The 27,933-nt window shown below is 33.9% G+C and overlaps 2 protein-coding genes across 4 annotated transcripts; one reads left to right on the top strand and one right to left on the bottom strand.

The window, feature by feature from the left end:
- The first annotated feature begins 771 nt into the window (after window positions 1-771).
- Window positions 772-19,377, top strand: LOC110995733 (male-specific lethal 1-like 1). 3 transcript variants are annotated; one of them, XM_022263032.2, is made up of 12 exons: window positions 775-1,525; window positions 2,416-2,541; window positions 2,951-3,044; window positions 3,253-3,412; window positions 4,526-4,629; window positions 12,382-12,516; window positions 12,711-12,985; window positions 13,058-13,151; window positions 13,610-13,758; window positions 14,464-14,588; window positions 17,416-17,619; window positions 18,813-19,376. In XM_022263032.2, the coding sequence occupies exons 1-12, from the start codon at window positions 1,145-1,147 to the stop codon at window positions 18,883-18,885; spliced, it is 1,920 nt and encodes a 639-aa protein (XP_022118724.2). In that variant the 5' UTR covers window positions 775-1,144; the 3' UTR covers window positions 18,886-19,376. The 3 variants fall into 3 exon arrangements, with proteins under 3 accessions (XP_045490141.1, XP_045490142.1, XP_022118724.2); XM_045634185.1 differs by lacking the exons at window positions 17,416-17,619; window positions 18,813-19,376 and adding an exon at window positions 14,703-15,051 and having other exon boundaries at window positions 772-1,525; XM_045634186.1 differs by lacking the exon at window positions 17,416-17,619 and having other exon boundaries at window positions 774-1,525; window positions 18,813-19,377.
- A 2,114-nt stretch (window positions 19,378-21,491) lies between these two features.
- On the bottom strand, window positions 21,492-26,173 carry LOC110995592 (secernin-3). The gene is made up of 6 exons (XM_022262835.2): window positions 25,910-26,173; window positions 25,162-25,358; window positions 24,597-24,903; window positions 24,217-24,408; window positions 23,995-24,129; window positions 21,492-23,916 (listed from the first exon to the last, which is right to left on the bottom strand). Exons 1-6 carry the CDS (start codon window positions 26,060-26,062, stop codon window positions 23,707-23,709), a joined length of 1,194 nt encoding a protein of 397 aa, XP_022118527.2. The 5' UTR covers window positions 26,063-26,173; the 3' UTR covers window positions 21,492-23,706.
- Window positions 26,174-27,933: the final 1,760 nt, after the last annotated feature.

Below are 27,933 nucleotides of genomic sequence, written 5' to 3'. Positions count from 1 at the left end.
GATTGGTGCAGTGTCAGAATGAGTCTCACAGGAGTCCCCTCAGTGATTCGCGGGAACCCCACCCTTTCAGGCTCAGCTAAGCTCGCCAAAACAGCCCGAGCTGAGCTGTAAAGACTAAGGGTCTTTACAGCTCAGCACGGGTTGGTTGGCATTATAAATTGTACAAAAAAAAACCAAATATTTTGATGAACTGAACTAGAGAAAATCATTAACGTAATACATTTTATTTAACAAATCTAACATTGTCAATGTCTAAATGATCTACGCATTCCGTTGGAGCTCAAACTCTTTAGGATGTACTAGAGCTCAAGTTTGTGATTACTATCTAGACTTGCTTTTCACACTAAATTTATCATCACTGCCATCTTCGCCGACCCGGCTGTCTTTATCACTTTATTCAACCACCCAATACCAGTGTATTGGCATCGATCATGGCATCAGTATGCCAAATATGTTTTAAAACACAAGTAAAGCAATTTTAATGTAGTATATTACTTAGCACTGCTTAAGCCTTAAAGGCAGAACAGCAGAGGAGACGACGACGGGCGGGATTTAAAAATGCGATTAATCCATACGGCAACAGTATATTTTTGACACACAGAAGAACTTGACGTTTAGCCTCGTTTCGGAGTTTTACCCATTCTAATTATTGAGAATAGTTGTTGTGTAATATTAGTACTTCCATAAATAATAAAGATCTGTTTTTTTTATTTGAAGTGTTGCGGGCACCAGAGTGGTTTTAAATCGGGAATTTTTTACTTGACATTCGGGTATTATAGACTTTCGTAATCGGCAACACTGATGAGGCGTTAGGCCATCGTTAGGCGAAAGCTTTGCTTGAAAGCATTACTTTATCACTTATTTGTTCAATGATTTATTAAATATTTGGCATTTTTCTGTATGTATAATAAAAAAAAACAAAATACCACGGAATAGTATAACTGCAAGTGTAATCATTTATTGTGTGTATGGTTGAGTGTTAAATTGTTGGTGTAATGCATAGACGTAAAATTTCCGCCGGGCATCGGCGGTTTTCGCCTTGTTTCGCCCAGCTGTAATGTTTCGGCCGTAAAAGACATAAAGACATATGAGGTTTGACAGCCGGTAGGCTTGCTTCGGTTTGTTACATTTATTTTCTTTAAAAATGAACAATCGCAATAGTGTTAATAAAAATAATTTGTTGAATTATTCGACTGGATTGACGACACTTAATCAGTTAGACCCTAAGGATGATCTCGTGAGGTTTCCTTTTGACCATATTTACGCGTGCCATTCGGAGCCTGGACGAAGAACTGTTCTTCCTTTTGATAAGCAAGTGGAACAAGCGTCACGACTGGTAGTAGCAGAAAAAGAAGACAATTATTTTAACTTAAATAAAATCCATGAGCACCTGAATGCCTTAGAACTGAAAAATAAGCGCTTGAAAGATTTATTAATTTACCATTTAGAGTTAGTGCAACAACAAAACGAAGCAATTACAAAGAAAGACAAATTATATCAAATACTGAAACAGGAAAACAATGCGGTGAGTTCACACTTTTATACATGAAATCAATTCAGTTTAATCTTGATTTGAGGAACTATCAGTTTTAGTTTTGAGCTCACTTGGATGGTCTTATAAATATAGGATTGTAACAAGTTATTAGTCTGAAGTGAATTTTTCATATCTTCTTTGTAATTGAGAAAGGGTTTAAACTAATTTTTATCAAAATAACTTCTTTTTAATTGTGTTGATGTAAATATAGATGAGACAGAAAAAATAAACAATTCATTTAGTTCTTAAACGAGACAAGTTCTTATAGTTAACATGTAGATTTAGCTCTATCTTATTAGAGTAGCTTTTTTTTGTTCTTAATGTTAAAGTGAAGGAATCTTAGTAAAACATAATGAGCTATTGTAATGAATAACTACTAGCTATGTTAGCTTAGTAGATTGGCAGTATCATCTATGGATTGGTTTATTAACTGATTTAAAAAAATGTTATCAGTTTGACCTGTATGTATGTGATGTATGAAGCACATGTATGTTGTAAGTGTATATATGTTTGTCCAAAACCTCCTAAGAAGTAAAAGTAAGATATAAGATGATTGTGATTAAATATAAAAATATTTTTATTTGCTTGTAATGGAACCATGGCAAAGATGTGTTTGTGGAAATATACAGAAGTTTAAGTATATAAAAACCTCATTTATGCTCTTACAATTTTATAATGAAAACTTTTTTAATTTGGTGAGTTCACAGGTTAAGATATGATTTTAAATTTAATAGCTTTTTTTAAATTATTTATATGTATTGGCCATAGAATTGATAATCAGTAACTCGCAAAGTATATTTATAAATTATATTATCTACTAAAGTAGGTGATAAGTGAACTTTTAAAGGCATAAACTATAATCATTCACTGTATCTTTTCAGCTCAAGGCAAAATTAGTTGGTACTTTTGGATTAAGTATCTCTTGTGATCCACACGAAATGACATACCACCCACCTGAACCTACATCCACTGTTACGTCTGAAACTATAAACCAGAAGTCTCCTCAGGTGAGGTTTTCTACTTATATCTTAGTTTCATGCTAGGTTTACAGGAATTTTTTGTTTTGTACATTCAACTTTAAATGCTTATTTTGATATTTATTGTCAGTTTTCGAATCCAGGATGAAGAATGGACAATGCCATCTAGCAAGAAGTCTGCCGCACCTTTTGTGAAATTGCCTTTGACTAAGAATTCTTTACCACTAATAAGCAAATTATGTATATTTACAAAAATAACAGCTACATCTCTGATCTATATTATATTTTTCTTGGATAGTACATGACGTAAGTATGACAACAGTCATACTATTTAATGAATATTAGTGTTAAAAACTGTTGATTTGTTTGATATTTATTTATTTGATGATATAATTAACGTTGACGACCAAGTGATAGTTGCTAGCTAATTTTATTTCAGATCGTTGATTTGTATCCAGTCACAAGCCACAGGTCGCCGGAAAGAAAAAAAGATCTAAAAGAAATTTTCGAGCGAGCACGAATCTCTGCACAAGGTATAATTTCCGATCACTTAATCGATTGTACCGTATTTTTATGTATTTCGAAATACTTTTCTACATTAAGTCATTTTTGATGGAAATGAAATATAGTTGTACGGCCATCGAGGAGGATTTTTTATTAAAACACTTTAACATTTACTGAAATATGTTTGTTACTCATTCGACTGTACAAAAAAACTTAATATTTCTTTTTTTTTTTCAGCACTCATTGAAAAACATAATAGAGAAATAGCTGCAGGAGCAAACTACACACAGCTAAAAACGTGTGCCGGCCAAATGATTGAGAACAAACGTTCCCGGACGAAGAAGGCGAATTGTAAGGAGCCACAGAGCCCGGCAAAGCCACGACAAGCCATGAATAGGTAACAAATATTGTTGTTACTTATCAGAGAGTTCACTGCACGTTCGGAACACGAGCTATGCGATATATATCATATAATGAAAGTGATGATGACTGACGTTCCTCGTATTTTTGTGAGCTCAGCGATTAAAGTGGCCATATTTGATGCGAATTTTATTTCTCTATGCGCGCCCAACACACTCTGGCACGGGAAGGCATCCCCGTAGGGAATCCGAGTGTGTGATGCCGAAATAACTATTAATATAATTTTTTGCTGAGCGAACATTGAGAGAAGACTGATCGATATCGATCGTTCGATTGATTGACTTGATTTTGAGTATTTGATTAGTCATCAAAACAAAACGGTTTGCCGATACCAAAATGCCTAACGGCAATACTATAAAAATAGATCTGTGCAATAGAAGTAGAAGAGAACAGAGTCGTTAGAAAGATTAAACATAGAACGTTCAGAATCAAAAAGAATTATATGTATCTATTAATCTCAATGCTTAGTAAATTGCGAAGGCGAAAATTCATATTTTACAGATTTTGTTGTGTTTTGTAATGTTTCAAGTTTTGGTCGTGTATCTGAAATGGTTAAGTTTTAATCCGGACAAAAGACTCCGAGAGAGACTAAATATTGGAGACATAATCTAAAGATAGAGATAGAGATCATGCCAAGGCTGTGTGCAATATGCGAGTTTGTATTAAATTAATTATTAACATTAATCGATTTATCAATGCTTGCGTTAACCTTATGTAAATAAGATTTATTTGGCAGTATAAAATTACTTTGTCATCTGTATAAACTGTGACTTTCAAAAGCGTTGGAGTAACATAAGCATTAATTAATCCAATTCGATAATTAAAATATTCATTTATATACGTCACAAAATCGGACACAAATTAGTCGAATCTACGATGATATATTGCATATCTATATTGCAACTTCGTCTTCGATACCGCCTCGCAGTTAAATTTCGTCTAAGACTGTTACGTTGATAACATGACAGATTACAAATGAGATGAAGCCTCTTTTCTAAGATTCTATTTTATCTAATACCATCGAGATGGTTGTTAATTATATGTAGGTTTAAGCGTATATACATATATAGCTCACACGTAAACTTCGCAGAAAAGTGTCTCCTAAGACCGATCCCATGGTTCAAAGAAAGAAGCGGAAAAGCACTAGCAAATCGACCAGATGCCGCTCGAAGCAGCAAATCGAAACACCACAAGGTAAGTTTTATTTGTTTGCGTTTTCAATACTAAATGCCTCGTAATAAAATGTTTTATTTACTAAAGTTCGAACCCTCATGATTTCTCACTTTGTACCCATTTTATGGAATTCAAACACTGGTAAAAATAAATAAAATATATTCTGCGTATATAAAGATTTTTGCTTTATTAGAGAGGTTATGTTGATTATAAAGTATACTTGTACAACTTGTATAAAGTAATAATAATAATTTATTTATTTTTCTCCCATATAACATTTACAACAATATAGTCTCTAAGATATTTCTATCCAGTTATAACATTGGTCGTATTGACAAGGGACGTCGACTGGCATTATATACAGAAAACAGAACAATTTCAAAGCGACAGTGATGTGTCAAAATGTGTGTCGCCATTTATAAACTGTCACGATAACTGTCCACATTGATCGAATTACGTTAAGAGTCTGTATGTGGAAAGGGATCAGCGTTTCGGAATATAACATTTTTTTTTTTCAATTATTAAAATAAAATGCGAAAAATAGAGAGAGTAACGCCTGGAGCAGGCCTTTCATCTGAGAAAGACTCCCGTGAGTTCGAGTTCAACCGAGGAAAGCACAATAGTTAATGACTGACGTGACATGGAAAATACCTGAATTTGAACTCTATTCGTATTAAATACTGGACTATTAAATAACCTATTGTTATTTTTAGTACAAAACATTTTTTGATTTATTTGTGTTATGTTAATTTAATTTTGTATGAATTTTAAATAAATGGCTTTTTATTTTTATTTAATTTTTTCAGTAATTATGGTCTTTCTTTACACGAGATTAATAAATTATGCTAAACATTTAGACACTATCTGTGCATATACTAGAACCCTTAACAATGTCGGTTTTATTTTGTAATTTACTACCAGTTTCTAAAGCGTAGATCGAGCAAAAGCTGCCGAGAATCTTTACACTATTCCTTATAATGGCCAAGTTTTTTTGTTTACGGAAGTATATATAATTTAGATAATCACAACGTTTAATTATCGCAACAGAGTTACTTCTTTAGAAATACACTAATCATTGTAAATATAAAAGTACTCGGAAGTGGCAATATAAAGCATCGTATTACATAATATTAATTAATCGTAAGTATTAATATCGATTAAGTCACGGGCGTATAAGGAAAACAAATGATCATGTTTGACGTGAGATTGTTCGATCTTTACCGAGGAAATTTCTTCAAATGCGAAAGTAGTGATCACGTCATAATTCAACTATCACATCAACAGTTTCAACGTGTGTACCACATCATACATAATACAATATGTTACAAACTATCTATCTATATGTTTTATCTAAAACTAGTGACACGCCCCAACTTCGCACGGGTGCAATGCTGATAAAAAGCAGGTTTTTATTATGTATTGTTATTTCCGTCGCTTGAAAGCTCCGATAATATACGCGTTCGATCGCTGCTAAATAAGCTGTAACGGGCTGTATAGATCGATATTGAATGAACAATGTATTCAAGGTATTTAATAGGTTAAGGATTAATGCTGTATGTATTGGTTAAAATCGCTTAGAAAATTAGCAATTATTTGTCGTAAAAAGTAAATGACAAAAATAGGTGTGTTGTGGGTTATCCATAAGAGATAGACATACCATTAATGGATGTTATTATACATATAAACCTTCCTCTTGAATCACTCTATCTATTAAAAAAACCGCATCAAAATCCGTTGCGTAGTTTCAAAGATTTAAGCATACAAAGGGACATAGGGACAGAGAAAGCGACTTTGTTTTATACTATGTAGTGATGTATAACAGTTTACAAAAAAACAGAACAGCTGATTAGGTAGAAGATGGGTAACAATGCTTTCTTCTAAATTAAATAGCCCACTACCGGATAAGGACTGTTTATACGTTTATAGTACGCGATTATAAGTACCATTATAATCGCGAAGTATGCGAAAGTGAGGTGCTGGCTTCTTGGTTGGTTTAGCAGACGAAATTCGGAATATTTTGCTAATTTTAAACCTTGGGTAAGGCACGTTAATGTCATGTTAGTCCAGTCATTACGTACATTCAAAAAAGAAAATGAATTTGCGCTTCTAATTCTTTAATATGTTGTAGGGGATACCTAGAAAAGCTTAACTTGAGATTGTCGACCCAGCTTTCCTAGGAGCTTTCGCCGCCATCTTGGAAAACGCTTAAAATTTGTTTTTCGGCAATAACTCTGCTATCCGATGAGATTTCGAAATTTTTTGTAGGACACTTTTTGTAGCTTTCTTTGTGCTCTACAATAACGCCCAAAATAGTCTCCCATGGTCACAAAATTGTTTAAACACGTGTGCTCACTTCGAAAGGCGATTAAAAAGAGTGGCGGAGAGTTTAGTGCCAGTTCTTCTCTTCCGTTCTACGCCCTTGATTTGAGAACTGGCAGTAAATGTAAAATTAGAAGCATTTAATGTATATTGAATTTTTTACGTTCATAAGTATACATTTTGTTACGTATATGAATAAATGATTTTTGATTTAATTTGAGATCACGCTCGGTATTTCAGTATTTAGCACGTACCACCCGCTAAAGATCTCCGATCGGACAGCGATATCATATAAAATGTCTCATTCGCTGATGGGACGAGTTTCCATGAGAAAATCAAATAAAATTAAGTATGTTTTTGTTTGTAAGAATAGAGATCAAAATTAAAAATGAACTTTCAGCCGGCAAATAGTATACAAATAGTATTGCTTTTATTAACATAACTTTTACACATTTAAAGAAAAACACATTTTTAACTTATAATTATTTAAACACAATTTTAAATTTAACCGACATTTCGCGTGCTTTACGGCGTGCGTGGTCGGGGTGACCTACACATAACAATGACATGACAACAATGAGACATACAAATAACCTTGGCTAATGATTTTTAAAACAAATATTTTGACTTGGCTGCCAAGAGTAAGAGAAAAAACAGTGGCGATATAATCTTTTAGGTCCGATTAATCTATCCGTTTCATCATTGTTAATTTTTCATATTAGGGAAGTGATCAGCCTTTTATGCCTGCCACGACGTCGATTTTTCGATCAAACACATGTCACACTATGTTTTCCGACAGAAAAGTCCATTGTAGCACAGCCTCGATTCGGATGCACGACTTCGGAGTTGAAAATCGTATTAGTATACGTAGTAAAAAAAAGCTATATGCATGAAAAACCGTTTTAAAAAATAGTAATTAAATAAATTTGCATACAACACGCGTAATTTGCGTACATTCAAGTTACAAAAATTACAGACAATTCTAGTTAAATGACAGGTTTCACGTCAGTAAGCTGAAAATGAATATCATGGCATTAGAATTTTTTTTAAACTATCTTGTCTATGTATAACGTATTTTCATTTCGATTATATAGATTCAAAGGAATCGAGCACCGACTTTCGATAGGCGCGATTTTAGTGACCCTGTAAGTTTGCGTTTTGAATTCACGTACATTGTTTTTTTAAATTCATAATTTGTGAAAAGTTACTAGAACGTTAGGCACGTAATATATAAATGTAATTATTACAACTAATATTTAAAAATAAATGCTAGATGTACCTATTATGATAAATGACATAATTATTATCTGTTTAATATTTTATACTCTATGGTTAAAACTAATAATTCTAAACAAACTTATTTTGTCCTACCCTCATTTGTGAATCATATTTGTTTGTTAACGGGTATAAAGAGCGGAGCTACGGTGGCGTAGTTCAGTGGCTGGTTGACTTTCAAAGTGGTAATATCTAAGGTACGATATTATTTGATTATTTTGTATATTGTCTATTTATGTCATATTGAGGAATCATATAATGTTATTATGTAATGTCATTATGTACTGATGACTGGTGTATTTAAAAATACGGTTAATACAAACAGTTTTTGTAGTTGATTATGATTAGGCATATTGTTATATACACTATGGGATGTACTATATTTTTATAAATCACAACCCATTTTTATCTTTGTTAAATTGATATATTTCTTCACAAACAACGGTAATTAATTTATATTCTTATAGAAAGGCTCATAGGAAAAAATACATGCTCACTCCTCTTAAAAGTCTGTCCTGAGTCAGTTGAAACTAAGATGGTAGAGAGCTCTGGATCAGACTCTTGGGACTTTAAAAGAGCTTCAAAATATTGTTCAATCGATATTGCCTCTATGCGTGACATCGCTTCAGCAACTACATTTTCTTTTCCATTTACATGTCTGATATCAGTAGTGAATTGAGAAATAAACGAAAGCTGATTGAGTTGTACCGGGGAAAGTTTTTCTCGGCGCTGGGAAAATGCATAAATCAACGGCTTATGATCCTTATAAATGGTGGCATGTTGTGCTTCAAGAATATGTCGAAAATGTTGGATCGCTTCATACACACCAAGCAGTTCACGGTGAAATGCTGGCCAAACTGACTGTTGTGTTGTTAATTCCTTGCTAAAGAAAGCGAGAGGCTGCCAACTATCTCCAACCAGCTGCTTAAAACATGCACCTACGTGACTTGAAGATGCATCTGTAAACAGTCCTAAAGGTGCGTCAACTACAGGATGAGCCAATAGAGTAGCTGTCGCAAGATGATCTTTGCATCGTTTAAAAGCTAGTTCTAATTCTGGCGTCCATGGAACTGGTTTAGCGCTTTTTAAATTTGTTTCTCCCAAAACGTTAATTAGAGGCGCTTGGAATTCAGCCGCTTGTGGCAGAAATCGTCGAAAAAAATTGACCATTCCGAGAAACCTACGGAGGCCTTCGACTGTTTTAGGAAGAGGATAATTCCGCAAAGCTTCAATTTTGTCTAGAGGTGGGCGAGTGTCATCTTTAGAGATGAGAAAACCTAAAAAAAATACCTCCTCGGCACCAAATATGCACTTCGATGAATTAACGACGACGCCATATTCTGAGAATCTTCGGAACAATGAGCGAAGGTGCTCAGCATGCTCCTCAGGAGTTTTGGAAAAGACCAAGACATCATCAATGTAAGCGTAACAGAAATTAAAACCTTGCACAACTTCGTCCATAAAACGCTGAAAAGTCTGTCCAGCATTCCGTAGACCAAATGTCATAAAGGGAAACTCGAACATTCCAAAAGGAGTAGTAATCGCTGTTTTGCAGATATCACCCTCATGAACTGGAATTTGCTGGTAAGGCTTGACCAAATCGATTTTGCTGTAAATAGACGATCCTATAAGGTTCTGGCTAAAATCGGCAATGTGGCGGACGGGATAGCGGTCCGGAATAGTCCTGGCATTTAAAGCACGAAAATCGCCACAAGGTCGCCACCCGTTCTGGCCTTTGAAGTTCGTTTGGCCGTTTGGCCTCGCGCCATGTGAAGTGGTGACGCCCAGGGGCTGTTTGAAGGTCGAGCTGTACCACAGGATACCATTTTTGCGAACTCTTTCTTAGCTGCTAAGAGTTTTTGCGGTGCCAGTCTTCGTGGTCGACATGAAACTGGGAGGCCCTCGGTGGTGACTATATGGTGCTGTGTGGAATGTTTTACCAGTCTTGGAAGTCCAGGAAGACGAGTAATATCCGGAAACTCTTGCAGGATCGTACTGAATGGCGATTTAGCGACAATTGTCTTGATGCTCGCCTGATCCACGTGAGAGATAGTAGCAGGTGCTATTAGATTAGTACTACCATCTATAATGCGGCGGTTGTGGCAATCTGGCATAAGGTTGTAGTGAGCTAAAAAATCGGAACCAATAATCGGCGTGCTTACATCGGCTATGATAAAATGCCAAATAAAGTCCCGGCGTATATTTAATCGCATGGGATTGGTACCGTAAGTTTTAATTGCACTCCCATTGGCGGCGCGTACATCAAAGTTCGTGGAGCTATAGTGGCCCTTGAGCAAACTGCGCGGGAAACAACTAATGTCAGAACCAGTATCAATTAAAAATCGATGTCCTGTCCTGGAATCAACCACGAAGAGTCGGCGGCCATGGATTGCACAATCAGATGCCGCCTCTACTGATTGCTCTGTCCGTTTCCCTGGTTGTTCCTAGCGGTCCAAGAGCATGGAGCAATACATTTCCTGGCATTTTCAGAAAACCTTCCATGATACCAACATAGTTTGGTACCAGAAGAAGATCTGGAGCGATGTTGAGGAGGGCCTCGAAAACGAGATCTTGCATTCCTTGTTGCAAGCTCTTCAACAGTTTTTGTTAATTGCTCAATAGACTTTAATATTTTTGAGAGCTCAGATGGTGAGTCTGTAACAGATTGGCTGATACCAACTGCGTGGACAGATGTAGGACCCGGAGAAGAATTCTCAACAATAGCATCGGCTATTTCTGCTACCTTATCTAATGCAAGATCTTTTTGTGCAATTAGAATTCGTTGAACTTCTTGAGGGAGTCTCCGCATCCACAATTCCCTCAAAATTGTTTCATCTCCCATTGCGTCCCCAGCCAGGGAACGTAGATGACGAAGAAACAAGGATGGTTTTCTATCTCCTAGATGTTCGCTACTTAAAAGTTGTCTTACTTGTTGCCCTGGAAACAGAAAGCTTTTTAATAAGCTCGATTTTTAAATGTAAATAACGCCCCTCTGCAGGTGGGTTAGTAATAACATCCTCCACTTCTTCGGCAATCCTGGTATCCAGCATAGACAAGACGTAACCATATTTCGTGGAATCTTGATAAATACCAGCGATTTCAAATTGCGCCTCGGCTTGGGCGAACCACACTTTTGGCTTATCTGCCCAAAAGCTAGGAAGCTTGACTTTAACAGCCCCTATTGTTGAAGGCTGTGTTAGGTTCGAAACTTATAGTTTTAAAGCTTCCACTTGAGATAAGAGCTCTTCGTTGTTCATTACGTCGGAAAATTCACTTCCGAAAAAAAAAGTTAAAATTTAATCACGTCGGGGTCACCATTTATGGGATGTTCTATATTTTTATAAATCACAACCCATTTTTATCTTTGTTAAATTGATATATTTATTCACAAACAACGGTAATTAATTTATATTCTTATAGAAAGGCTCATAGGAAAAAATACATGCTCACTCCTCTTAAAAGTCTATTCTGAGTGACCTCTGTTTTCTTCTTTTTCTTAGTGTCCTGTATTTATATTGCCACATACATCACAATCGTATAGAAAATACTACACCATATAGTATGTACATTTTTAGTGCGTATCTACACGCTACATCACTATTGCGATAAACACTGGTTATGTACTACAAGATAATTAAAATATGATTATGAATTTAACCCTTTTATTTATATTTCCCCTTAATAACTAATAATAAACAAGATTCTAGTTATAAATCAATATCTTTTAAAATAAAATTTATAACACACGCCTATTGTTCCACGAAAGTGAACTCGTAGCGTGAAGAGAGCAGTAATTTTGAACAAAATATGGTTTTCAAAAGTTTAAAGATTTATCGCAAAGAGAATTTTTTGTATAACTTTTAATTTCCTATTATAATCCCGTACAATTATTAAAATAGCCACGTATAAAGCTAAATTAATTTCATTTTTGCCATTGAAGGTACTTAAAAAGTGATGATTTACGGCAAAATAAACGTAACTGTTATGCCTACCTTACCAGGCCTAATAAATATATCGATTGTAATATAACGGGCCTCGGGTATTATTCGTTTAATACCTGAATCGAAACTCATTATTACATTAAATTATTCAATTGATTACATAATTAGGGTGTTCATTTAGTGCTAACGAGAGCTTAACTTTTTTAACTCTATTTAAAAATTGAAAAATTGTTTTTAGCTGTTGCTGTTGTCGGAAAAAGCTACCAGAGTCCCGCATTCAAGAAAGCCTTCAAGTATAAATCGACAGGATCTCTCGCTCAGTGCTTACGACTAATAGATACTACGCCGACAGGAGAAGACCCCTATCAACTAGGTAATGTAACCTGTCTTTAACCAGGAGTTTCGCTGTCGGAGAAACAATTTCTTTGCGAACCGTGGCTTCCGGTTTATATGTCAGAATATCTTGTATCATATGTAAACGACTTTCTTTAATTTCTTATATTTTTAATGTAAAGTAGTAGAATTTTATATGTTTCGTTGTGTGTTAATTTATTTGTATGACTTTAGGGGAGGCCGAATTTCAAGAAGTCCAAGCGAATCCAATTCTGAAACGCAAGACGACGTCCCATTTGTTCGTGAACAAAAAAAGAAAGAGCGCGCTCGAGGATATAGTGTCTGATAGTGAGGAGTGTGAGGTTGATATATTAAACGTTACGCCGGACATGGAATCTAAAGAAAACCTGGATTATCCCATTGACCCGACGGAACCAGTGTTGCAACAGTCGTTTAGTAGTATAGAACAACTTCACGAAACACTTAGCCAGACATCACGACCCATACAGGTCAGTATTTTAGCGTTATGAAGGCGAATTAATAGTACTGTTGAATTATATTGTATAAATGCATGTCCACAGACCGAAGGGCAACCGAGCACTTCTCGTGGCAAAAAGCGGGCTCTTTCCACCACCGGTGTCAGCAAAGAAACGAAAAAGCCACGTGCTAAGAGAGGTATTTTTCTAAGTGAAATTAGGTTATAATTTCCAAAAGAAATAAAGATTTATGCAACTCAATCCGATTGCATTCTTGTTTAGGAATAAATAAAATTTATATATTTATTTAAATATATAAATACAATTTATATATTTAAATAATAATTTTTACTTTTTGTTTTTTTTTATGTATCCTTTATCAGTTTAGTTTATTTTTATTATTTTTTTGTTGCTGTTAAGTATGTTTTTTTCCTTCTTATTGTATTTGTAATATGTATTTTTGTACTTCTTGCCTACCTTATGTAATTCAATCCATGTTTTTTTTTCCTTTACTCACAGTGGTTGTCTGGAAGAAATCGCTCGAAAGCGATAAGGCCGCCGGTTGCTTTTCATTGAATTATGTTTATTTTTTTTCCTTTTATGTAATGCAACGAAGTGTTAATAAATAAAATAAATATTTTTCGAATATAATTCCAGTGAAGAGGTCGCCTCCCCCCGGCTTCACAGTACACGAGCCGTTCTACAGTCTAATCGGAGACCCGGAATGTGACTGGTGTGTCACTCTTGCGACTGGAGTCAATAGCGAACTATTCGACCCTGATCTAGCGTTTTTGAACAACGTAGAGGTAATTATAATTAAGAGAGAATTTTTTTATCACAAATGTTAAATATTGAACAGAATTGACTCGTCAAGCGGGAGCAGCGAGAAGAGAAGATATCGAGTGCCCGTCGTAGCTGCGACTTTTGGTACAGTTAAATATCTGTATCAAAAGTCACAGCTCGCGATAGACTCTCGAAAAGTCGACTTCGAAGCTTTTAAAAGGACCGTTTCAGATTTTTGTTTTAATGTTAAGGGTCAACAGGAGCTGTTTATTTTGTATACAAATTAAATTTTGGATCAAAATTCACAGCTTTTAGTTGTCCCTTAAGCTAATCATCGAACCATCACTTCGCTACAATGAAATACGCTTCTTATATATAAAATTCTCGTGTCGCGGTGTTTGTGGTTAAACAACACTTTCCCGATTCTCATGAAATTTTGTGTGCACATTGAGTATTATGAGAATCGGACGACATCTATTTTTCATCCCCCTATGGGAATATCACCCAAAAAATTTTTTTTTTCAATTTTAGATTTTTAAAAAAATCAAATTTTTATATGATACTGCATTAGTAAATACATATAACCCCTAATTTTCACCACTCCACGATTGACCCCTATTTTTACTATAATCATTTAAACATGGCAAAACGACGTTTGCCAGGTCGGCTAGTAATTCTATAAATATGATTAATTTTGTGAGTTATATATGAAAAGTGAAATGTTTCAGGTACCGAAATGGCGCGAAAATAAATACGAGCCCGACACCCATTGTGTTTGTGCCGAATTTGTTAACGACAAGACATATGAGAAACGTCACAGCAAACACGAAACGGAGGAGAGGCGCCAGTTAAGGTCATTTTTATTTCAATTTTTTCATGAAATTAGAGTAATATTTTCGATTAATTTAATGACACAGGACCCGATGGTAATTGCAGGATTTAAATTGTGTTGATATTTTTTAATTAGGGACGGATACGTCGACGGTAAACCCTGTTGCTTAAAAATAATCGAAGACCTTCATCTAATCTGTACGCCTTTTGTATGCTACGGTGAACTCAAAGTTAGATATTTTAATAAAGGGGTTGGTGACATAATGTGAATTGGTCCGTCGTATCACTTGCTATTTTAGTTATTTTCTTGGAAAAATGTAAAGAAAATTAAATAATATAAATACAAAGTAAACGAAAGAACCACAATTAGGTTGTGTAAAACTATGTATATATGATATAAGTTTCTTTATTTTCGTCTTCTCATCGTTTAGGAGTTCTTTGAAATAATGAAAATGCTCGTAGGCTAAATGAGTCAAATACATTTTGGTTATCTATATATATAAAAGAAAGTCGTGTTAGTTACACCACTTATAACTCAAGAACGAAAGAACAGATTTGAGTGAAAATTGGTATGGAGGTAGCTTAGAGCCAGGAGACGGACATAGGATACTTTTTATCCCGTTCGACAGCGTTCCCGTGGGACTTGACATGAAACGTCAGTCACTATAAAAAGTGGTATAACAAATAAGAATCAGACTTGGAATAATAAAACGCAAATGATAGCTATGTAATTGACGTATAATGACAGCTATGTAATGACGTATATATGACAATTTGATATTTGTAAGAAATCAATATTCAAAATATTTCTATTAAATAAATACGTTTAATTATTTTTACAATTTACAATTTAATTATAATGATTTAATTAGATTAGATTTAGTAGTTCAAACGAATGTACCCCTGTTGAAATACCAACAAAAGGAAGTTTATGATACTTTAATGAAGGCAAACGATGATGAAAATGGTGGTTTATATTTCCTAGATGCCCTTGGTGGAACTGGCAAGACATTCCTCATGTCATTAGTTTTAGCAACTGTTCGGGCGAGATCCAACATAGCGGTTGCAGTTGCTTCTTCTGAAATAGCAGCCACATTGTTAGAAGGATGCCGTACGGCTCATTCAGAATTAAAATTACCGTTAAATCTTCAAACTATTGGAGAACCAACGTGTAATATTGCAAAACACTCAGCAATGGCCAAAGTTTTAGCGGCATCGAAAATCATCATCTGGGACGAATGCACAATGGCGCATAAACGTGCATTGGAAGCACTTAACCGAACATTAAAAGATTTACGCAATGAATCGAGATGTTTTGGAGGAGCAATGATTTTACTGTCTGGCGATTTCCGCCAAATACTGCCAGTAATTCCAAGATCTACGGCTGTCGACGAAATAAACGCTTGCCTCAAATCGTCAAATCTATGGCGCTATGTGACGAAACTGCAGCTGACAACAAACATGAGAGTTACATTGCTTACTGATAAAAAAGAAGAAAAAGAATAAAGATGTAGATGACCTGAACTACATAATGGTATGCGTTTGGTGGTTAGAAAATTGAAGAACAATGTAATTTACGCTACGATAATGATAGGAAAATTCAAAGGTGAGGAAGTTCTTATTCCGAGGATCCCGATGATCCCAACCGATATGCCGTTTGAATTTAAAAGACTTCAATTTCCGATACGTCTTGCATTTGCCATGACCATCAACAAATCACAAGGCCAATCCTTAAAAGTTTGTGGTTTAAATCTAGAACATTCATGTTTTTCCCATGGTCAATTATACGTGGCATGTTCACGGGTCGGAAGACCATCAGCGTTGTTTGTTTTTGCGCCTGATAATAAAACAAAAAATGAAAAAATGTGTATCACAAGGTACTTAAGGGAAGAGCAACCTATGTACTAAAATACAGAAATAATAATGAATGATTAATGTAGGTATTTAATTTTTTTGTATTTTGTTCCAATAAAAAAAACTGCTTATTTATTGCCATTAAGGCGGAACAAAGTTCGCCAGGTCAGCTAGTTAGAAATAAATTACAAAATTATTCGTATCACGTGTCGCGGACAATTTGGTTATGAGAAATAAATTGAATAACATTTTAGATGGTTATTTATTACGTTATATTTTTGTCGTTTTTCATCTTCCTTCATTTATTTACATTCAGCTCTAAGTTCTCAACAATATAATTTCTCATTCTTACTAAATAACACAAAATATTTTCTTTATGTTTATGCTATTTTTAAATAAACGTCATCAAAGTGTTCGCCATTTCCGTGCACTATCTTCCATTATTTACAAAAATATTACAAGATTAAATAAAAATGGAGATGGAAATAAGCAATTAGTGTTACATTTTTAAAATTATGTCAGCAACAACCCTTTGTTTCAACATTGGATCTTGTGATTCACCTTAGAGTATAGTTGACATCGAAAGGGTCAAAGGTGCGTATTACGCTGATCGAGTTGAGTATTAATCTATCAGTCATAGATTGTGTAGTCCCATGTGTTGTCCGACTAAAAAATAATAGTAGAAAAAAAAATATGTTTTTGATGTAACAGCGGGTACTGGTAAAGGTTAATAAGATTTTAATAGTTATCATAATTAGTAGTTTAATATAACCTTTTGACAAGCATGCCTAATAGAGATGAGATCGTCGTAATGAATAAAATATTTTTTTATATTTCGTATACATTCGGCTCGTATTTATATCTTATAAATAATAAGAGCTAAGTGGTAAGTGAGAAAGTATCATATTGACTGGAGTCGAGGCCTCCACGTAAGGAATGACTAGCCCCCGGATGTGTGTGCGTAAAGTGAAGGTAACAATTTATCGCGGATTCAGATGGCACATGCGGCGGATAAGGGAGCAGCGACATATGGAACGTCTGCGGCAGCGGCACAAAGACTCGTGGTCAAATATGCCCGTAACTCCCCCTTCGGTCTATACTTTGTGGCCGCGGCCCCAGCGAGACTTGCACGAATTACAAATTGCGCTCAGTTTGCCCGTCGGGGCTTTCGGCGAGGACAGTCCTGATTTACCACACGCGTAAGTTTGCTAGCGTCTGGCCCAACTCCGGCTACCTTGGCACTGCGAGGGTTGTGTAATTTTTTTGTATTGGAATGAAATATCCTGCTGGCTCGTTACTTTTCAATTTCCAGTTGTCCATTAAAATGGCAACCTTTAAAAGCTTCTACAGCACTTTACATTATTTTAGCACATCCATATTTAATTGTAGAATTAGACATGTATTTGTGTGTCGAGTGGCCCCTCCGATGAGTTCATACCGCATTGAAGATAAATCTTCAAAAAGGTAAACGGCTGTATCGAATGTTTCCAGTACAGCGTGCATCGTGTTTTGATTGAATTAGTACTTCAATTTTGAACAAAAATATTTCATTTCAGTATTAGAAGATAACTCGATACTTTTGTACTTCTCCATTTCATTTTCCTCGCTCAGCACCAAATTGGATTCTTAATTGGCTTCAGCATTTTCTTGCTTTTTAATGCAATACGCGGGTTTGTTGCACTTTTTGGTTCGTATTCATTCAATCTGCACAATATTAGCTTTTAAGCATGCCGGAATGTTCTTGTTTGATTAATATTTGTGTATGTGGGTCTATTTTTTAATTCCTAATAATGGTATCGGTGTAATAATTACTATTTGTGTTATATATTTTACCGAAAGTTGCTTGTGTGTTGTAAAATATTTAACTGACCTTGATTTGTTCGGATTTAAACATATACATTTACGATTACGTTACGTTGTCACGAGATTATACGTGACGTAGATAACAGACTAGAGCAATACGTAATTTATTAATTAAAAGTCGATAGTCTGACAATGTTATGGTTAATTTGAACAATAAATGGTATTCAAATAATTGCTTTGTGTATTACGTTGATTCTTCTGCATGTCGTATTTTAACTGTGATGTTCTAACTGAACTGACGCATGACAACTATTGTTGCCGGCTTTAAGTTTGATTTTTTTTTTAAATCTTTTTCCAATATATTTAATTATTATTAAAATAATATTTATTTCATTTAGCTTTTCTCCCTGCTCTCGTGTAGGTAAAAATATCAATAATACAGATACTCCTGTTAACGATATGGCAATTGCCACGTTAGTAATCTTAGTATTTCTTTCTTGTGTGGTTTTAATGAATTTGTAAAATCGTGACCTATTTTACACAAACTACTTACTACAAACAGAAGTTGTAATGTTGACTTATATTTCAGAAATTTCGTGTTGCCATGGGTTCGCACTTCGAAAGCGTTAAAACGCGCCAAACGTTCGAAAACATTACATTAATCTAAGAACGGTATAAACGTCAAATATGCATTTATGTAAGCACTTTGCTGTAGTGTGGCTGGGTTTGTCTTCCTCTAGTCTATGCATCACATTTCGAGTTTGCCTTAAGTATGTATATATACGAATCACATCTATACGATTGTCCTGCAATATTTAGCATTATTATGAGTGTCGACTGGCTAATTGTTATCACTTGGGGATAGTTTTAAAATTTATATTTAATTTGATTAACTGTTCAAAGTTAGATAGCCTAATTATATGTACAGAATTGTGTTCTATTTACATTATATAAGCATCATATTCATTGATGTTAGGGCTTCAAAATTGTTCAAGTAGAAATTAGCGTATTATCCTCCCCATAGTGTGTAAAACATATGAATAGCTCTCTGATATTAGTTTAAGGTACCTGTGGATGACTTGGCGCAAAATCTTTAATAATAATATATGTATTTAGATTAAACATATAATGATATATTGTTATTAAAGTTATATGCCCATTTTTATAGAATTAAATAAAATCAAATCAAAATTTAATAAAATCGTTGCGCTTTGGTAGTTAATTAAAATTAAAGCATGCTATTTTTTTAAGTTCTTGTTTGGCCACTCTTATATGATACCGATTAAAAGCTACTCTTGGATTATTATTATATTTTGACAGAATTATATTATTAACAATTTCAAATAATTTATATATTGTGTATATAAATTTTATATAAATTATTCATACATTTCCGAAATAGACGTCTCCGCCTTAGACGAGCCTCGATGTTTATTATATTTAATAAATTAATAAGCTAATAATAAGTTTTTGGTGTTAGACCAATATACGCTTAAATGATTGTAAATTATAAGTTATATTTAAATAAGTATCATAAAATCATTGTAAATATGTGAAGGCCATCTCCGCTGTGAATTTTAATCTTAAAACGTATTCAAGTTAATCATGTAATCACCTTCCCGTCTGTTTATTAATATGGCCATGTACATGCCTTTTTACTCTTAATTCGTTGCTTAGGTGATAACTAAATAAGAGCACTTTAAGTGTTGACCGCCGCCCATAGACTGCTGTATCCCTCAGGGGCTCTCTTGTGAGGGAATCGGACATATAGAGGCGGCGAGCGGCGGAATGTGTTCAAACTGCTCTGTTATGGAACGAGATAATAAGGGCGGACATTAGTTGTGAACAACTAAGAATGGTATTGTTTTATAAGATATTAGTTTATATTTATTCAGTATTACTTAGACTGACCTAATATTCTCTCGAAATAGATTATTGTTACGTGAAATAGGTTCTAAATGGCGAAAAAACTGAAAATAAACTTGGATCATACATTTGTAACGAATTTCGCTATAAGAATAAATAAGTTAATGCCGGAGAATATTTTTTCAATTAAAGTATGCCTAGAGCTCTCACCAAAGTTGAGAACCATAGCATCATTGTAAGCCAAAAATGTTGTATCCGCAGATTGCGGCGAATGCAAATCGACTTCACCTTTTTTGTCGATTTTAACGTGTTTTTATTCTGTCGGTATTAATAATAAGTGTTTACCATCACCAAGTAGTTGTTGTATAAGATTTGTTGTTTATTAATAATATTAAAATGTCTCGCGACTTGTCTTTAACAGTTTGTGTCTTAATACTTGATAATACAAAACTCAATCATGGCCGATCTATCGTTGTATACTCGTTTGGCTGGCTTTTGTATATTTAAGCATTTTCAAGATCTCATAAATTAATAAAGAAACAAATAATTAATGTCACACATTTTTCCTGTGTTGTATATATAGACTTTAAAAGTACCTTATGATCACTAACGTATTTTTTACGATTTTGAAAATCGTATTTTCATTCTCAAAATCATTTTTTTCTACTAATAATGTCATTTAATTTTTCACCTCTGTTCAAAATTTTAAATAAATTTCAGATTTCGTTGGAATTGTCGACTTAATAAAATTTTAATGTTTTTTCTTATTAAACATTTATATGTTGTATTTGCATATCTTCCAATACATTTTATATCGTAGGGTTATAGTCCATAATTCAAGTGTTTAATTAGCTCTAAGACTAGAACTTTAAGTACGCCTTTTAGATGTTCATTTCAACGCCAAGTTGTCGACATTTCTACTCGAGATTTATGTTTTGCCAATAAAATGTTTAAATGCTCTCGGCCCAAATGGTAACAAAAATAATAAAATTGGTATATATATATATATACATATATAATCACTTATAAAAATTATAACTAATTATCATATCTGAATGTGATATTTGCATGTTCTTTTAGTTAACATATTAACCAGCAAAAATAATATGTAAGATAAGTTTGTTTTCATTATTATATGAATGTGATACAAGTCTTAAGTATGGTCTAGGTTGTCTACTAAAAAATAAAATCATTTGGATTTAAATAAAATGCTTTTTATTAGTTCCTTTCCAACGTTGCTATTTTCAAAATATATTTTACACTTTTTTATTTCCAATTAACAAATCTACAAACCCAAGGTAAAGACATTATCTGTCTTTTAAACTTATTTAATTAATTTAAAACACTACTTGATGTGTTGGAAGAAAAACAAAGCTTAAATTATTAACATTTTATTACTAAAATAAAGCATTTAAATAATAATTATGACAATATATATCATGGTTCTAGATAGTGTCAGGACTTTTTTCCAAACAATACAATATTTTAATTATTATAAATGTCATATTATTTTCGTAGTTTATTACTTCATTCATCTTTGGAATAAAAATAAACGTCACAGAGAAGGTGTTGAACAATTGCTGGTTAATTATATAATAAGAAAAGTCTTTTGTTAGAATAAATGTAAATTCTTTTACATTTATTCTAACAAATGTTTGTTTTAATACCCCACATCGTTATTTCTAGTTGCCATTTATAACGGATACAAACAATATTGATCTATATACTAGTGCCTTAGCACTATGAGAGATTGCACCCGACGTTATTTATTAACTAGTCCTAAGTACCTTACGTCATATATTTTATTTTAAAAAGATCAGCAAACTATGGAGAACCATACTAAGTATAGAAAAATCTGTGACGAACGTTGTCAACAAGCCCTTTAATATAATTCTACTAATCTTACAATAACTTCATAAAATATCGTTAAATGAGCTGTAAGTCTCCTAAAATATAAGTGCATAGAATAGTAAATTCGTGAAATATAAAATCTCTTAGCTAATAAAGCGAGAGGATATTCATGTTAAGTTATCTGAACCCGTGACTAAAAACCCCACAAAGGCATTACTTAAAATATTCTTATAGATGCTTTACAAGACCCGGGGAGGGTTGATTCAAATCTCCAGTGACCAATCTTGTGCTAAAGACAGAGTTTATGGGATTACTTAAACTAATAGTAGTTTTTATGTTGCACTTATTTGCAAATACAATATTATAGATCAACGTAAAGCCAGGTTCACACGGCATTGTCGTGCATGTTTTTTTTTATATACATATAACATACAATCAGCTGGGTGTTCATATGGTAAATATTTATTCGTGTAAAAACTAATAAGCGCAGTTTTCACACAATTGTCAGTGTGTAGGCGTCGTCAGTGATGGCTCCACGTTTGTTTTAGTTTTTACTTTTACATCGGTATCGAATGCGCGAACACCGGTGCCTCTTATTAATCTATATTGATATTATTGATAATGAAGATGAATTTAGTTGAAATAAAGAATAATGTGAACCTGGCCCTACATTTTCAAGCTGTACTTATTTGGGCGATACAATCAGTTTGGTGGTTCAATTTTAAGCCTACATTATGACAATAATAATCATTGTCATTTACAATTAAATTAACGCAACATATGTATAGCTATATATATTTAAATAAATATTTGATTCCAAAATTATAAATAAGGCCTTTATATCACAACGTTAAGCAATGAAAAGTGCATTTTAATTATAACATTCACCAATTTTTCAAGGCTTTCAACTACTCTAAATCTAGATACATGTATTTCTTTTATTTATATAAGATTATTCGTTTCTGTAGTGTTATAGTTCTGATATTACATATGGTTACATTTTTAGCACAATGAAGAACCAATAATTTTGACTGACGACCAATACCTCAAAGTTAAGGAAACAAACGTGAAACATTGAAAATTTATAAAAATATTTGGGACGTTCATTCGACGTGAAAAGCTTCACGAAGACGTACAAAGCTTGTTTGACTAGAGATACTTTTGACCATAATAATATTTATAGTATAGTAAATTAATCCATGAAATGAAATTAATTTATTTGAATATTACTTTAAACGAATATTTTATTTTATAAGCTAATATATAATTCATAGATCATAAGATCGTAGTTATTCATACAAAACAGAATAAAAATCTATGTAAGTATCATATACATAATAATTAAACTAAGTACTAAATGGAATTTTTATCGAGCAACTAAAGAGTCTTCTAATGAAGATGTTGTTTGTACGAACAATGTACAAACGCCTAAAATAACTATGTAATATATAAATATGTAATATTTCGACAAATCAACCCCTATTGATGCAGTTTTTAACGAGATACCTTTTTTACTTATAACAGCGGGAAACTGCCGGGGCAAATTGCAATATATCATTAATATAATTGATATATCAGATAAAACAGGGTCGATAATGGGGCACAGCCTTATCCCAGCGTATACAGGTTTCAGGTCGGAGCATACAAGGTATTATTTAAAAAAAACTTACACGCAACGATGTATTTCAATTTGATGTCAACATTTGTAACATTAATCTAGCTTCCTGAATAATCAGAATAAAATTTTAAAGTGATTAGTTAGCAGCCTAACCGTACAATTTGACCTCTGTTTCGACACATTTCTTAAAAAGTTCGTCAATTTCGGAGTTCTCGTCTGATGTATGCTTTTGTATAAGCGATTTTATTTCTCGGAGGCATTCATCTTCAACGCCTTTAAGGATTTCCGTAATTTTCTCGTTATTCGTTCTTAATACGTATTTCGAGTGAAGAGAGTACAGGTAATGTTCTCTTTTTTCCTGCAAATTATACAAAATTAGTTTATTATTTAGAAATAGATTACGGCCAGTCTGATAACCATGCAATTGAACAATTACCTCATTTGGACTGACGGTGTAAGTGGAAGCCATAGCATTTGGCGTAAAGATAAACGGCTTGAAATACGATACACTCGGGTCAGGTGTGGCCGTGAACCAGTGTACGCTAACACCCGAAGCAGATAAAGATGACACCTAAACGCGTATTAATTTTTAAGCCAATTTAATAAAACGAATGTTAACTTAGCAACAGAATTAAATTGTGATGATTGCTCAACGCACCTGACTGCCTTGTGTTGGAAAAGTGTCGTCAACTCCTCGGCATATACAACTGTCCTTGTGCCTTAAGATGTTCATCATAGCCTTTATGTCAAAGACTTTTCCTGAGGATAATGCACCCAGCAACCTTTCGCCCTCTGCTTGTCGCATCTCATCACCGCCAGAGGAAAATGCAGAAGTAAAATCCATTTTTCCCTAAAAAATCTACATTGTTTGGTACTGTATTTATAAAATAAATTGTATATTTATTAAACTAAGCAACAAATTATATAATGATGAATTCAAAAGGGAGTTTCTTGTATTTAACAGTTAACCATAGTACTGTGTTTGTAGTTATTAATTATAAAAAAATGGTATAAAATCACTTATTTCTGTGATCATACTTTTCCATCCCAATACTTCATTTTTTCAGCAATGTCAAACAAGTTTTCTGAATGTTTATCAATTTTGGTCTTGATTGTCAGACCATTGGAGATGTTTCTGTATCCTTGATTAATTTTCTCTGCAGCCCATAGCTTTCCACTTGTCTCCAGTACCCAGGCTTCCTTTGAATCTGCTATGAGGAAAGAATTGTGGTAGAAGTGGCTATCATCAAACTCTGAACATGGACCACCCTGGCCATATTTCTCAAGGAGATCTGTTATGATGTCTAAAGCTTCTTCAGCCGAGTTCCCTCTTTCCAGACCAAGCCTGGAAAAAAATCCAGTAGTACTGAAATCTTAATCCCCAAAAAAGGGAAAAAGACACATAGTATAGGTAATAAACACTGGGCTAATTAATCTGAACAATGTTAATGCCTATAAAACAAATTTATATTGAAAATCTGGAAGATCCTGTGTTTTATGGCCCATATTATACATAATGCAGTATTCACTGTGTAGTGAAAATAAAAATAAGTTTATTACATTTCATTTCATCGAAATTTTATGGTTAAACTATGACTTTCACCTGACTAAATCCATGCCTAATAGCCTCTTCTGTCTAGCATCTCCATCACCTTCATTGTTGTTAGTCCAAACAGCTTCATTACCAATCACTACATTTTTATTGTTAGCACCCATTTCTGCACCCCACATCCATGCTGGCTTACTTAACATTACATCATTAATCTCATTGGGACTTTCATCTATTGTAATGTAAGTACACTAAAAACACAGTAATAATAGAATATATTATATATAGAGGATTAAAAAAAAAATCACAAATTAAATCAGATTTATGATACAAAATATTAGTTCAAAAAATATTAGTCACTAGATTAGAATAATGTTTTTTTTTAATAATATATAAGTATTATGAAAAAAATGGTAAGTTATTATTAATTGTAAACTGTGTATCTAGATATAACCAAAGTATCATTAATCATACAACTCTAAAGTCAATTATTTTATAAGGCTAGGCAGGCTTAGACAGATGCATTGTTTAAAGCAACATTATTTGTTGATAAGACAAATTATACAGGAAAATACGGGAATTCTTTTGCTCTTAGCTCAGCGAGAATAGGATAGAAAGATATTGACGTCATATAATATAATACAACAAACTTAAATACATATTAAGCTAATATTTAAAAGCTGTTTAACTTAAAAAAAATGTAAATCAACAATGACCCACCCAGAACCAAAAAAATTAATTCATTCGAATTTTGTACTGGTATTTTATTCTTTATAAAACATATTGGAATAACAATCCTTACCTTAAGTTTGGACTCCCGGACTCTGTTCTTCACCAAAATCACTTCTTGTACTTCGTTCTGCGGCCGGTCGGAATTTTTACCAAATATTACGACATTATCCTTTGTTAGCGGAGGCAAAATGACAAACGTATCACACGACCGAGGATAATCCATTATAGATATTTATATTGGCTTCCTTCAAAAATAATAAAACAATAATAATGTTCTGTAAATTATCGTGTTTTTAGGTAGGATCGCAGATATGTAAATTGTAATGTGAACTTCTTATTAACTTTGACTTTGTCAGTCGTTATTACGTAAAAACTTTAAGTGTCAACGTCAACGTTGCCACAGATGTTTTAAATGTTTCATTATTAACAGAGCTTCACTTACAATGTTTTTATTAAAAAAAGACGTTTTGGAGTAATAGAGTAAATTTTAATATAAAAATAGTTAACCTTACATTCAAAACAGTGCCCTCTAACTTTTAATCTGGTAACAGTCACTTCAATTTTCCCGCGTTACAGTTTCAAATTACTTTGATAGTACTATCCGAACAGTAAAAAGAGAATGAATAATATTGACGTTGTAAAATGATAGATACGATTAGCATAAATGGTTTGGTTAGACAACGGGCGGGGCGGGACGCCGACGCGGCGCTGGCGCGACGTGAACAGTCGGCGCGACGGCTCGGTGTGACCAAAGGTCGCATCCCGTCGCCGCCCCGTCCGACGGTAATACAACAGAAGTACGACGGGACGGGCGTGAGCGCGAAGCAACTCGTGGTACAAGTAGCCGCACGAAAGTCTAGCGCTGACCGTTATTGCGCAGAAGTAAAAAATATGGTACCTTAGGGGGGTTAGCGGAGTGAAGAGCGTCGATTGGTTCTCCAGTTGCATTCCGTCCCCCGCACCGCAGTACACATGCGCAGCAATCCCCTCCACGTATCGGCCAGCGCTAGACTTACGTGCCGCTGCCTATATTATGTGTATTCTGTGTGTATATTCTTATGTGTATTCTGTATGTATAGTCGCACCCGGCGTGATGACAGCTTTGTATTCGTCTACAATAGTGGACATGGAAATAGATGAAAAACTCATCGAAAGTGTTCAAGGCCACATTTTTGTATGATTAAATATTGTTTTTTGTTATTCGACTTATTTTAATAAATAACTGTTATCGAAATGAGTGAGAAAAAAAACAAATAGGTTTATAAAATTGCTTAATTTTTTTCGCAACTGTATTAAAAATAGTTGTTCAGTACACGTGCGGAACCGTCATTGCAACTTGTTCCGACTGGTGAGGGTTGACATTTGTCGGAACTCTTTGCGGTGCAGTGCGGAAAGGCTGTCATTGCCTTTCCGCACTTGTACTGAAATATACTATATTCACACTGTTACTGTAATTACGAAACACGTGTTCTAACTATAAAAATACTAGAATAAACAACTTTAACATAGTTATCGATTTCCATGCCACGTAGACCTAACTTTACCATGTCAACTTTAGGTGTTGGTGTGCGCGCACATCGTAAAAATTCCTTCTTATCATTTTTCTCCAAGAAGTATAACTTCAAAAAATTATAGGTTTCTGAGACTTATTTTAACGTTTGTTGGTAGAAAATACTTATTAAATATGTATAAAAACGCTATCACTCAAAGATTCTTAGAACCCAATTAAATTATAGTGGTCAGCCAACCTGATGTCAGAATGGCTGGCCACTTTATTTCTTTATTATGTTCTTTAATGCAGAGGTAGCAAATGCGTCTTTGAAGGTAGCAAAATAATAATTCTTGTGTAGTGTTATTACTAAATTTTCATGTAATTTAGAATTAGAATTTAATTAAAATCACTTAGTTCTTTAAGCTTAAACGAACATACAATTAGTAAGGTTAACCACACGGATCCTATTCTTACGATGTGTTCGTACTTCAGTTTAGTTACAAAATCAGGAACGTGATATACAATAGCAAAAAATCTGTATGTCTGTATCTTATCTGGCAACACTGAAATCACGCCGAGTGCGGCGGGTCGACTGACGCGAC

The sequence above is a fragment of the Pieris rapae genome, chromosome Z (assembly GCF_905147795.1).
Source record: "Pieris rapae chromosome Z, ilPieRapa1.1, whole genome shotgun sequence".
NCBI classification, from domain to species: domain Eukaryota; kingdom Metazoa; phylum Arthropoda; class Insecta; order Lepidoptera; family Pieridae; genus Pieris; species Pieris rapae.
The sequence above is the reverse complement of the archived record's forward strand: the minus strand, read 5'-3'. Positions and strand labels throughout refer to the sequence as shown.